Source organism: Lepidothrix coronata, unplaced genomic scaffold, assembly GCF_001604755.1.
Source record: "Lepidothrix coronata isolate B3197 unplaced genomic scaffold, Lepidothrix_coronata-1.0 Scaffold79, whole genome shotgun sequence".
In the NCBI taxonomy this organism is placed as follows: Eukaryota; Metazoa; Chordata; class Aves; order Passeriformes; family Pipridae; genus Lepidothrix; species Lepidothrix coronata.
The window spans coordinates 3028295-3041842 of record NW_016690259.1 but is presented as its reverse complement, the minus strand read 5'-3'; the positions used below and the strand labels follow the sequence as shown (position 1 = coordinate 3041842).

The 13548-nt window shown below is 40.7% G+C and overlaps 1 protein-coding gene across 5 annotated transcripts in view; it reads left to right on the top strand.

The window, feature by feature from the left end:
* The window catches only part of SMAD1 (SMAD family member 1), an 84118-nt gene extending 71153 nt beyond the window's left edge, over positions 1–12965 (top strand). For all 5 annotated transcript variants that reach the window (XM_017820171.1, XM_017820175.1, XM_017820173.1 and 2 more), the window contains 5 exons: positions 776–1033; positions 3715–3831; positions 7660–7881; positions 9908–10164; positions 11571–12965. In XM_017820171.1, the coding sequence (XP_017675660.1) occupies positions 776–1033; positions 3715–3831; positions 7660–7881; positions 9908–10164; positions 11571–11714 (998 nt within the window). In that variant the 3' untranslated portion in view covers positions 11715–12965. The remainder of the gene's footprint in view (positions 1–775; positions 1034–3714; positions 3832–7659; positions 7882–9907; positions 10165–11570) is intronic.
* Positions 12966–13548: the final 583 nt, after the last annotated feature.

Genomic DNA, 13548 nt, shown 5'->3' with positions numbered 1-13548 from the left:
AGAAGCTGAGGCACTGGAAAAAGAGCTGATTCTTTTATCTTAGTGTATCTGGTATCATGTTCATATTCCCAGTTTAAAAGAGACCTTTGTTTCTCCGCTGGTGAGAAGGCTTCTGAAGTGTGGTGAGACTAGTAGCTTCTGATGTTTCTCTGATCCCACAGTAGCATACAGTTGCAGCTCAATTGCTGCTCAGTTGGTTCTTCTGAACTACATAGTTTTGTTTAAATTGCGCACTTTGTAAACTGACTTGAAGAGTTAATAACCCTTTTAATAGTGACTTGTAAGAACACAGTCCAGGTTAAAAATAAAATTACAGCTGTTGGGACCAGACCGAGTTCAAGGCCTGTTAGTATTGTCTTGAGAAAAAAAATACCTGTTCTTATTAACAAGGGTTTGGGTTATGGGCCGTTATGTGATCAGCGGGATCGTGTCAGCTCTGTAACGCGCTCACTTCCCAGCACTTCTTCGTGCGAGTAAAACTGGAACACGGAACTGTGGTTTGTTCTTGGCTCTTCTTCGCTGGCCCTCTGTGCAAACAAGCTCCCATCTGGCAGAGCAGGTATCCAGCACGATCGCTATGAATTCGAGCTATGCAGTAACCGGATGTAAGGAAGAGCTCTTGCTTAGACATGTGCCCCTAGATTTGACTACCTTGTTTTTAAGACAGATGTGAATGTGCCGTAGGGGACGAAGAATGTGGGATTTTTTTTCCCCTCTATAGCCTTCAGAACTGAGTCTCTAACACTGTGGCTTTTCTCTGTTTCTCCCTTTCCAGTCCTTCCTCCAGTGCTGGTTCCAAGGCACAGCGAGTACAACCCCCAGCACAGCCTCTTGGCGCAATTCCGCAACCTGGGACAGAACGAGCCCCACATGCCGCACAACGCTACTTTCCCGGACTCTTTTCAGCAACCCAATAGCCACCCGTTCCCCCACTCGCCCAACAGCAGCTATCCAAACTCTCCTGGAAGCAGCAGTAGCACCTATCCCCATTCTCCAGCCAGCTCAGACCCAGGAAGTCCCTTCCAGATGCCAGGTACTGTCAACTTTTGTTCCCCTTCAGAAGGGAGAAGGTGGTTGGATATCACTGGTATCATGGCTTTTTTGCTTATTAATACCAAATTATCAGCTAACCCTTGTGTTCAGTAGCAAGCTGAGAGATGTAAGGTAATAAAGACTGTATAATCTCTTTGTCTGGTAATAATATTGATGGTTTTAATATTATGCCTCTTTCAAACACAGTCAAACCACTACAGTAAAACTCTTGTGGGGTGGGGAGAGGGATTCAAAATGTTTTGGGGACCAGTTCAGCAGTTTAGCCCACAAAGCTTAGTGTGTTTAATGCACCAGAAGTGTAATGCTAGAGATCACTTGCTTAAGAGGGAGATCATCATACCTTCAGCACAAAGCTTTAGTTCTGCAGAAAAAGGATATTTCCCAAGGTGATCGTGTTATTGCTACTTGATAACAATTTCTTCACACAGTGATGTAATTTCAAGATGCAAGTATACTTCAGCTGAAAAACAAGCCCTTAAAAGAAATCTTCAGGCTGTTTTGCTAGCTAAACTCCGAGAAATAAAAACCTTTCTTTGTTCACTGGTGTCTGTAGAAAATTCTGTGAAACTGTCTTTTTTTGGTGTTTACGTGGGGGTTGATAAAATACTGCAGATGCAGTTTGTGGCAGATTTCTTGATTTAAATGCTGGGGGAAGGACTCAGTACAAATGCTTACTGATGTTGTTTGCCTGTTTTCTTCAGGGGCTGAGGGAGGGCATGTGTAAACAAAGCAGCAGACTTGTGAAAATCTGTTTCCTATTACATGAAATTAATTTCCATGGATTTCTGATGTTGATAGTAGCTTCTCTTTCAAATTTCCCTCTCCCGAGTGAAGACTACTGAATTTGCAGAGGCTGAAAGAAAGGAGTTTGTACTGGCTTTTCTAAAAAATGTGAGAAATTGCCATGAAAAGAGCTGTCTTTTTTTTTTTTTAATTTTTATTATTTTTTAATATGACTGGCGTGGTTTGGGCTCTTCCAGCAGAGATAAAGACCTAACAAGGTCTTCCTGAATGCTGGCCTGTGGAAGTTCACTTGATCTTTGAGGGTCTGTTCTGTCCACATGCCCATAATGTCAGCAGCTGCAGTGAAGAAATTGAATTAGAGGAGAGGTCAGGATACTGATGTCCTTGATGTCCGTCAAGGATGGATACAGTTGTCCGCCTTGCATTAATGAGGAAAGTGGCTGACTTTTGGAAAATACAAAAAAAAAAAAAAGAGAAGGGAAGCAGTTATCCAGAGGTCTTGAGAACTTTGTAGATACTAGCTAATTTGTTGCCTGTGGCCTTAGAATCTTGTGCATCACTCACATTATGTTTGCACACACACAAACCATTAAGGCTTAGTAAAACATGAGACTCAAAATCAAGTGCACTCTGTTAAGCTTTTAATGCAGCCCTGTTGTCATCTCTGTCCTTCTCTGCTGCTTCCTCATCCAACTGAGGGTATTCAAGCAAGGGAATTAGCAAAGTACCTGCCAGCATTAAATGTAAAGCTCTCAACAAAATACCTTCTAAACAATAAGTAGTTAATAAATTTCATGAACATTTCTTTTCTTAAAAAATACATTAAAAAAACCCCAAAACAAACAAAACCACCACTCCACAAAAAAACCCCCAAAACTTGCAAAGCATTCTCCTGCCTTTTGTTGACGCTAATTTAGTTTTCAGAGTTTTGGAGGCCCCTGTGATTATTTGCTGTGGTGGTTTGCAATCCATACTCTCAGTAATGGAAGTAAATGTGGGATGAGCAGCAGCTGTGTTCACCAGGTAGCACAGTGGTAACCTAATCTCAGCTTCTGCAGCACAAGCAAGGGCTTCTCTCTCTTGCACGTACCTCTGTGCAGTTGATTTGGAGGAGAGAGTCTCCTGGTGTATTGGGAAATGGTGACATTGGCAGCTTCTTGTAGCTTCTAAGAAATCTTTTGGGAAGCTTTCCCAGAAGTGGGCTATGCAGCTGAAGGGTGGTGTTGAGTACCTGGCTGGGACCCTTCAAGTAGGGCTGAAAGCAGTATGTTAGTGAGTACAGTCATTGTACATGGGATAGGTTTGTGCTAGTAATTCAGTTCTGAATGGGACCATGCAGAGACACTGATAAATAAATCCCAGACCCAGACAGCTGCTTTTGTAGAATTTGGGTTCCTGAACACTTTCTACTGTTCCCAGTCTAGGGAAACAGAGCTAATACTCTGAACTGACAATGATAAGGTCCTGGATATATCTGGGATGTTTGCATACATTGCTGGTGGAATTGTGTTGGAAACAGAAAAGTTCATACTGAAAGTTTTCTGCTCCAGCTTCTGTTCACATTTACCATAATTGATATCTACTCGTGGCTGGGTCCTGAGACCTCTTTGTGCCTCGATGTCTGTAGGACACTTTCAACCTGCAAAATCATGGGCTGGAAACACAGCTGAGCTTTCTTTTGTGGCTTTATGTGGGGGTGAAGTGACTTGTTTTTACTGCAGTTGTGATTAATCTGCACAGTAATTCTTTGCTTTCCTGATTCAAAGTCCATGATTGCTTTTTCAGATTTCTGGTGGGTGGAAGTTTATAGCTGAGTCAGGCTGGAAGCATTTCCAGGCTAAAACTGTTTATGTGGATATGTAGATATTCTTTGAAGAGAGGAAAGGACTCGTGTATCTCTGCCTTTTCTATCTTTAGCTGATACTCCCCCTCCTGCTTACCTGCCTCCGGAAGATCAGATGACACACGATACCTCCAAGCCAATGGATACCAACATGATGGCACCTGCAATTCCCCCTGACATACACAGAGGAGGTAAAAACACTTCTCCCTTCTTGTTTGCTGCTTCACTTCTTAAGAGTGAAGAATCTTCAGAGCTTACCAGTGATAACTGAGTTGTAATTTTGGATGGACATTGTTCATGGCAATTTTTATCTGCAGAAAAGAAAAAACTCAGCCATGTAATTTTTTTATGTTGTTGTAAGGGATGAAATAATGAAGCTGGAGATTATTTATAAATGTAAATATTTATTTATGACAGGAAGCTATCCCATGACTCTTTAAAAATGTAAAATAGATGAGGTTTATTACTTTCTTACTCCCAACCAACTCAACGGCTGAAGTAATTTTATGTTTTCTATTGGGAACTTCCACTAATCTCTGAACAGAAAGAATTCCTATGATACTGCACGTTTCTGCACGTGATACTGAGCTTACACATGGGCAAGGAAGGGAAACTCTTTTTTTCCTGTGATTACATTGATTTATTGGAACAATGCAGTTGATGCTATATAAAGCCTACTGAATTCTGGATGACAGTAGATATAGTCAAGGATAGCTCTCCAAGCAGAGACTTGATCAGAGGATGGATGCTAATACTGTCAGTTTTGTAAATGCCCAGAGACATGTTACATGGGCAACTGCAATATCTGTATTTTTTTCCTCTGAGGGAATACATTTTATAAAATTGTGCTTTTTTGTTATGTTTTTGTCCTGCATTCTAAACTTCAGTCCTTGAAGAGTATGCTCTGCTTTTAGTAAGTTACCCTTCTCCTGGTTATAAGGGCGTTTGAATTTTTTTGTATTTCGTTTTGTTCCACTCTCTCTTCCCATTTTTCTTTCATCTTTGAGTCATGCAGTGATAACTCTTGGTTCAGAATGCAGAGTTGTCTGCCCTAGGTGTGGCATTGCTACAGACTTTAAAAATCTGTACTTAAAAAAAAACAACCCTATTGCTTTATGTACTGTGACACAGACATCTTTTTACACATTGCTCTTTAAAGCCTTCGCAGCCAGCCGTGACTGCTGAGTAAAGGATTTAGTGCATTCATCACGTTGTGAGAAATGGCCCCTTTAGAGAACACATGAGCTTACACAGTTGTGGCCCATGCCAAGAAAGAGCAGCAAGCTGGAATGCTGTGCCAGAATGATTATCAAGATCACAAGCATATGAACAATTTAACTGTGGTGTTTTGGAATTTTTTGTTCCTTTTTTTTTTTTTTTTGGTACTTGTTTTGCTGCTCCTCTTAATGTCTGGTTTCAGGAAGTATATTTGCCCTCTTAGAACAATTTGGATAACTTTTGTGTTAACCTATTTACTCTCTGCTTGGAATGAGCTTTACACGTGATAAACCTCATCTGTAGCATTTCCACTTTTTGCTGATCCAGTACACTCTGTGTGTGTATGAATAGTTTTTCAGGAATTTGGGGTCTAACTGCAAACCTTTGCATATGTGTCCCTCTCCCAGTATGCACAAGTACCATGGAATACCTCCATTACATGAGAGTTGATAAAGAGAAAAGGGTTTACATTTTTCTTCTTGCTTTTCAGCATTCAACCATTTCAAAATAAAAATTGTGTCTATTAGCATTATCCCCTCCTAGTAGTTTAGTAGAATGGATTTTCATCTCTGTCCCTTCATTAAAAATACCACCAGCCTTTTTTATGCCTTCTCATGTTTATTATTCATATATGTAAGCTGTGACTGTAGTACTCTAAAAAAAAAATCTGCTGCAGGTTGTGAAAGAAGAGTTTTTACTGTGAACTTACTGCACCATTTTTTGCTGCAAACTTTTTAGGAGCTTGTTCTTTATGGTGATTTGTTAGTCTTAAGAGATTTGATTTAACAAGCTGCATCCTGTCAATGAAATTGGGTAATTTCCATTGTTGGCCCATGCTGGGAATAGAGAGACTAAACGCACCTGCTCTGCATGACTTAAAGCAAATGTGAGGAAGTCAGTATGAAATCTGTGTGAGAGAGATATGATTAATTCTGTAAGAATGGCCAGCTGGCAAGATTTCTTCCTGACTTTGAGAACTGGGGCAAAGCTGCAGCTTTGATAATCACTGGCACCTTTATGGGAATTAAAAGTGTAGTAACCTCTTACTAATAATACATGACTGATTTTTATCCCTTTTTTTTTTGGGGTTTTTTGTTGGTTTTTTTTTTTCAGTGATGTGAAGGGATAGAAAGTGCCAGAATGTCGAGAAAGATAAGCTTAAAACCAGTGTTTCAAGCAAGTTATTAAGCAGTAAACACTGTACTCAGAAGTTTTGCACAGTGATGCAGGATGTGTTATCCTACTTTTGATTATTTTGCCACCTTTTGTATCTATGATGTACTGCTGGTTTTTGAGGGGGACTTCTGTCTTTTTTGTTTTGCATGTAACAGAAACTCACAGAAATGTGATCTGTGAACAGAGGAAGATATGAACACTGATCGTAGTTGGCTAACTTTTGTAAAAACTTGGAGCTGGGAGAAGGAAATCTCTGGCCAGAAATACAAGTTTTCCCATAATACCAGTCTGATTTTCATTTTAGCACTTTTACCTGTAGTTGGTATCTGCAAAGTCGGTATCTTAGCAGCAAGTCCAACTTTGCTAGGCTTAGTAGTGATATAGTATCCTTCATTCAAAAGAAACCACATAAAGCAACCACATCCCTTCACTAGCCTCATTTTATTTGGAGGCATTTCTCTAATTTGTAGCTGTATTTGGCACCTTAAAGAATGTGCACTGGGTAGAGATATCTGAAGAAGCCCATGCTGTTGTTGGACACCCACTGGGAAACTTTTTGGTAAGGACCTTTGGTATCATCTGGAGAAATTGTTCCCCGTGCACAGTCACAAGTGTTGCTTCAAGACCTCCACGTGAAGTGAACCAGTAATTTCCTGCACAATTCCCAACTTCAGTTAGGAGCTGCTGAGGAGGAGCTTCTTGTTACTAGTGTCTGAAAAACCCCATTCTGAGGAATCCTTGCTATCATTCAACAAGTAATTCTTTTGGTGATGAACAGTTGGGCTTTTGCATTTGGTAGCAGTTGATGAATGAAAAGTCCTCATTAAATAATATCTTCCTCCATTTCATCTGCTCTCCAGCCCAGTGTAACTGCCAGGAATCCTGTGTGTTATGCCCTGTTCAGCCTCCAGTCCCAAGCAGTATCTGTTCATATTGCAGATGTGCTTTATGCATGTTCTGCAGACAAACATCAACCTCTCTTACATTTTTGAAGTTTCCTACCATTCCCCCAAAAAGCCCAGGAGACAGATTTGGGCACACTCTGAGTGCTGAAAGATTGACCTGCTGACTGTATATTTAAGCTGCCTTGTTATGCTTCTTTATACCCGAAGTTAGAAATGGTCTTTGGTGCAATTGTGTGATGCTGTTTCTCCCTGTTACTATACAGCTTTGCAGTAAGCAAAGAGGAGACTTTCCATTTTTTAGTAGAGTATAAAATGAACTGAATTAGAAGTTCATCTACTAAACTGGAAAGAAAGCTGAGCTGTAAGTTGCAGCATTTCTCTGCTGTGTGGAATTGCACCACAGCATGTTGCAAGAAGATAGGACAGGGATAGTGGGGCACTGCTTGGTATGTGCCCAGGAGCTTCCTGCACTTTTCTGCTCACATCTAGTACCAGTCTTTGTCCCTTTTCAGTCTTGAGTTGAAATTATTCTACTATATGTATGTGGCTATGAAAAGTTCAAAAGTGACTGAAGATAGAGGAGCCCTCATTTAGCTACAGTTGCTTATCCAGCTCATCTTCAGTGATCTTCAGCCAAAATCTGCAGGGTGATGACTCTTCACACCTCAAGCCTGTATTCCAGCACTGTTAGACTGTAACATTTCCATTGTTGCTGTACAGATGTCCAGGCAGTTGCTTACGAGGAGCCGAAGCACTGGTGCTCCATCGTCTACTATGAGCTGAACAACCGCGTCGGGGAGGCATTCCACGCTTCTTCCACCAGCATCCTGGTGGATGGCTTCACTGATCCTTCCAACAACAAGAACAGGTTTTGCCTGGGGCTGCTCTCCAACGTTAACCGCAACTCCACCATCGAGAACACCAGGCGGCACATTGGCAAAGGTGAGCTTTGGACCTTCGCGCCCATTTTGGAGTAGGGCAGGGGGCATTTCCCTTAGTCAGGACAACCTGGGCTACTTGTCTCCAGAGCAAGCTGGTCTTCCCTAGTGTGTGGGATAAGTGCTTGTGTCAGTAAACATATAATTTTCTGGCCTAGCCTTATAAACAAACTATTGTTCTTACCTGATGTGTAATTACAGGAAGCTTTTACCCTTAATCAATTTTATAATTGCCTGAAGGCTATCAAAATCTTAATTAGAGAGGGTAAGGCAGTTTGTCTAATGAAATGTCTTGATTTATCTTGATTATTGGTGTATATGGAAGTGCAAACTGTGGTTCTTGGCACCAAATTTTTTAGCTATCCTTAGTTCCAACATAAATTAGCTATCCTAACATGTTTTGGGAGACAACCTCCTAGAACAGTTTATTCCAAATGCATTTTTCACAGGCTGGTGATTCTTTCAGTGAGAATTTTGTGCTTCCCTTCTATGGTTGTGACAGTGTCTTGCAAAAGAGAAAAGCTGCTGTTTTATGCCTGACTAATACAGTCCTCTTTTCTGAGAACTCACCTGTCATGCAAATGACAGGTAAAACTGAAGTTGCCCCCTGCCATTCCTGCCAGGCAAATTTTTTAGGTATTTACGTTATTAGTAAACTCTAAATTTTCTGAGACAGTTGAGGGTTCAGCATGCCCAAAGAGTGGGTTGGATGTTGTAAGTGCCAATTCATGAAGTATCTTCCTCTTCCTCAGAGGAGGAAGGAACTGAAACTGAAGAGAACAGTCGGGTCCTTTCCTTGAGTCTGAGCTCTCACTGTGTAGAGCTTTCCTCTAGACGAGAACTGGCGCAGCTCTCAGCAGTGCACCACACCTGTGCTCTCCCACTCAAGTGCTAATACTTCTTCCTTCTTTTCCTCCCCATCCATCTTACCGAGTATCAGGGTATTTATTTAACACCTCATTCATTTTTTTCCTGTTAAAAGTAACCCAGCTGCAAGCAGAGTTCTGCTGAAGCACTTAACTGCGTCCGTACCGCAGCAGGGTGTGGAAGAGACACGGATGCCGTTGAATGAGTCAGTGTGTACAAGTGATGATGATGTAGAGCAGTTTGTCTTTGAGGAAGGAGGAGTAAATCCCAGACTTGAAGACACAGCCATAAATGTTTTTGCAGATCAGGTGGGAGTATATGTGTACCCACACAGGTACACACATAATCAGCGGCAAAATCTTCCATGGCAGAGCACAGTCAAGGCTTTCTTACCAGAGTGCAGTTGAGTGTTTTAATTCTGTGTGTTCACCTCTGTGATTTGTGACATTGTGGGAGGTGAAAGGTTTAAATAGCAAATAAACCGTTTTTAAACACAGAAGGTGAATTTTCTTGCTTTCTCAAAGCCTTTGGCATTGACTCCTACTGACAAAAAGGTCCTCTGTATGTTGCTTTTCTGGGGCTTTGCTGCCATTGATAACAGGTGAGGGAGCAGGCACTAGAAGGGGAAAGGACTGTAAAATTGGTGTGTACCCTCATTTGGCAGATATGTCTGAGGAATAGAAAGGCCATTTTCCTTTTCCCCCTAGCATTCTGGAATTAAAGCTAGCTGACAAAACTCCTGCTACCCAAATTATCATTAAAGACTTTTCCAGAGAATCCAACTTGGGGCTGCTTTAGTATCTACATATTATGCAATAATTTGGTTTCTGCATTCCCAATTATTGTTCTACATAAATATAATGACAAAAAGTTCAAGCCATCCAATGTAGTGCATCCAGTGCAGTGCATCAGAACTGCAGTGCTTGCTAGTTTATTGTTGAATATATAACATGTTGATTCCTCTTTTATATACATATATAAAATACCCTCCTTCCAAATCTCCTGCTGATGAAACAGAAGAGTAAAAATCAAGTTTAAAGACAGATAATGTTTGATATGCAGTTAATGTTTACCTCTTTAAGCAGAAACGCTCTCTCTGTGGAGAAAGAGCATGAAAAACAGATGCACAGTGTGAATTTATCTAAACAACCTTCTCCTCCCAGGTGTCCATCTCTATTATGTTGGTGGGGAAGTGTATGCTGAGTGTCTCAGTGACAGCAGTATTTTTGTGCAAAGTCGGAACTGCAACTACCATCATGGGTTCCATCCCACCACGGTCTGCAAAATCCCCAGTGGCTGCAGTTTGAAGATTTTCAATAATCAAGAGTTTGCTCAGCTTTTGGCTCAGTCCGTGAACCACGGCTTTGAGACAGTTTATGAGCTTACTAAGATGTGCACCCTCCGTATGAGTTTTGTAAAGGTATGTGAAAATTTCCTTGAGATTATTTCATAAGCAGAATAAATTACTGTTTCATAATGTGGTGACTTTGAATGGTCCAGTAACTCCCTCCATCAACCTGTTAAAAGCTGTTGAATTTTACGTATGGAAAGCTCGTTAAGTGTAAGACAGATCTTAGAGAAATGAAGTTGTATTTGTGGAGAGAAATCCATCTGACACACATACTCTGAAAGCTTGGGGTGACTTGAAGAAGGTGTTTCTTCCCATAAGTCCTCTAAATATTGATCAGCAGCTCCCAGATTGGGAGCTGCAGTAATTGTTTGGAATAATAACCTTTCTATTCTAGGAGGGCATGCAAGGTCAAGATTTGTGATGTGGCTGATGTTTTGAGTGTCAGCATAGGCACTGATATAGAAGGGCTGATCATACACATGGAAGTAATTGAATTAAGGTGGTAATATGCTGAAGTGCTCTTCGTGATAGGAGGATGGAAACTTTCAGATGTGTTAAGACACATCTGATTCCTAAAATGGAATAGGTTGTTTATAGCTCAGCATTCTACAGAGCTGTACAGCAGTGCTGCCTGAACAGTCAAACAGAACCTCCTGTGTATGGGGTGTTGCACTGCAGTGTTCAGAGCTGCTGCCACCTGTGTTGGGAGCTGGGTAATCCCTTCATTAGGGGTTGATACAGAGCAGAGCAAACTGTATCTGTGGATGTCATAGCCTTGCCTCCAGACCTGCCCCCAAAATTACTTACAAAACAATTTTGAATGCTGTTTAAATATCTCTTTATATCTTTGGTAATTACTGTAACTGAATCAGGTATGAGCTGAAACAAAACCTACTTCTCTTAACTTGAGAAACACATGGGCAATGACCATGCCCTCTTTCTCCAAGGAGTAGCGTTTCTTCACCACTCAGTTTACTGTGTTCATCCAGAGAATGACACTTTGGTTCTTGTCAGACAGATGCCTCATCCCCACTTCCACATCACTCTTAGACCTAATTTTTTAATTGGGTGATCTGTTTGGCAGCATTTCCCCCCAGTTTGTTCTGGTTTTGGTCTTGGCAGAGAAGACTTTATTACCCCCCTTTTCAGAGCCTTTCCTAGGACCTGAGGCAGCTGGCAGTGATCTATGGTGAAATTTTGCACTGCCACAGATTATGTCTTTAAGACTTTAAAGACTTCCATTCCAGGAGATCAAGAGATCTCAAAATGATACTTTCACCACATTTATTACTTTTTTTAGCTTTTGATTTGTTTGTTGAACTGTGATAAAAGTTGACGTAAGGATGTTATGCTACCCTGCTGATAATGACACTTGAAAGATAATTTGTTAAGAAAGAAAGATGCTTCTCACGTATTTAATATTTTAAAATAAGGTGATTTTTTTTTTCTTTCCCCACTTATGATTCTGTTTCCAGGGTTGGGGAGCTGAGTATCATCGCCAGGATGTAACGAGCACTCCATGCTGGATAGAGATACATCTTCATGGTCCCCTCCAGTGGCTGGATAAAGTACTTACTCAGATGGGCTCTCCTCATAATCCTATTTCTTCAGTGTCTTAAAAGGTCCCAAACTCCTGCATTTTGGAAGCAGTTGAGCCTTGCATGTACTTGAAAGACGTATGAGTCAGACACACACACACATTTATTTTTTCTCCCCTGAACTGGCAACAGCTGAATAAGAGCCATGAAAATACCTGACTTCTGTGACCAACTGTTGGATTCAGAAAACAAGATAAATAAACCCCTTTGACATACTGTTGGTATAAAGAATGTTAGTTTACATTGTAACTTACTGTGGCCAAGTTGATTTGCTGGCCTTAGTACAACAGGGACGACCGAGCCGGGATCACAGCCCGTGGGACCGAGTTCCCAAAGGATCTTCCTTTAGCTGGCGCTCTTGAGGTTCTCCTTCCTTACATCCGTGTTTTCCCCTGTGTCCTCTGGAGCTAAGAGCCCATGTTGGTGAAGCCTGCTCTTTGCAGGCTCTCCTCAGGACTTCTTAAAAACATTTGTCTGAATTGATGGTTGCTGTTCTCTTTAAAAGTAAAATTCATAAGGCTTAATCTCAATAACTGTGTACTATCTTTGAAACTGTGTCCTGACCATACTGCTGTAAGAATGTCAGGTATGTTTTTTGCTAAGTGTATGTATGGTGTATTTGAAAGTTTAGAAATTAATTAGATTTAGACTGTAAAGGAATTAGGAATATTTGAATGGGGGGAGGTGGGAGTGGGAGGGGACAATGACAACCGAAATGTAGAATATATTGTACACATAGCGTGCTAGTTTAAACTGAGGTCTGAATTTTGCTGTGCATTTTGTTTTTATAGTGGCTTCATCTTGTTCATTCTGACTATTTTTGCCTCTTCCTTTTCCCCCAAAACAACTGCAAAGTTTCTTTTACCCATGAAGAGGACAAAATTATTAATTGCTGCAGTTTGAAAGCTGCAGCTTTGTGTATTTCAAGACAAAATTGTACAGAATGCTCTTTAACTATTGAGCAGTTTTATACAGTTTATGTAACAGAAGTAGGCTTTTAATTTTGTAAGAGAACCTTGTTTTGCCAAATCTAGTAACTGTTCATTGTTTGGAGGACTTCAGTATCCCCATATGGGTCTATTTCAAACTTAAAAAAATATATATATTTTTAATTTTTATTTTTTTTTACTGCTTGGTTTATTTTCTTCTCTTTGATCTTTTATATTCACATAAGCTGTAGTACTTTTAAGTATCTTTATTCCAAAACTAGTGGGTCCTCTTTACTGGAAGTTTTGAATAAAACCTGTTGTTACTGCTTACATTTGATTAAAACCTTGTCTTGTCCACTTCTTAGTAGACTCTTACCAAACCAGATAAAGATATAGTCTTGAGGAGGAACAACTAAAAATGAAGATATGCTGAGCTGAGCTTTCTCCACGCTTCTGCTTTTGCTCTGGGGAGGGGTGAGGGAAGGACTGTCCCACTGCAGCTGGAAAGTGTCTGTCAGGTGCTGGGATTATGGAGTTGGAGAGACTGGGGGTTGATCAGAATTCCAGTGTCTGTGCCTGCCTAAAGTGGACCATGGAGCGCTCGCAGGAGCATGAGGGAAAGCTGAGCAGCAGAGATGAATGTGTGTTCAGCCAGACATACATGTGTGTGTCACTGTAATGAGTAAGAGCCCTTTTTGGAGAATGAGTCAATCTCTCTTTCTTTCTCTCTTTCTTTCTCTCTCTCTCCTTCTCTCTTTCTCTTTCTCTTTTTCTTTCTCTTTTTCTTTCTCTTTTTCTTTCTCTTTTTCTTTCTCTTTTTCTTTCTCTTTTTCTTTCTCTATTTCTTTCTCTATTTCTTTCTCTATTTCTTTCTCTATTTCTTTCTCTATTTCTTCCTCTTTTTCTTTCTCTCTTTCTCTCAACTT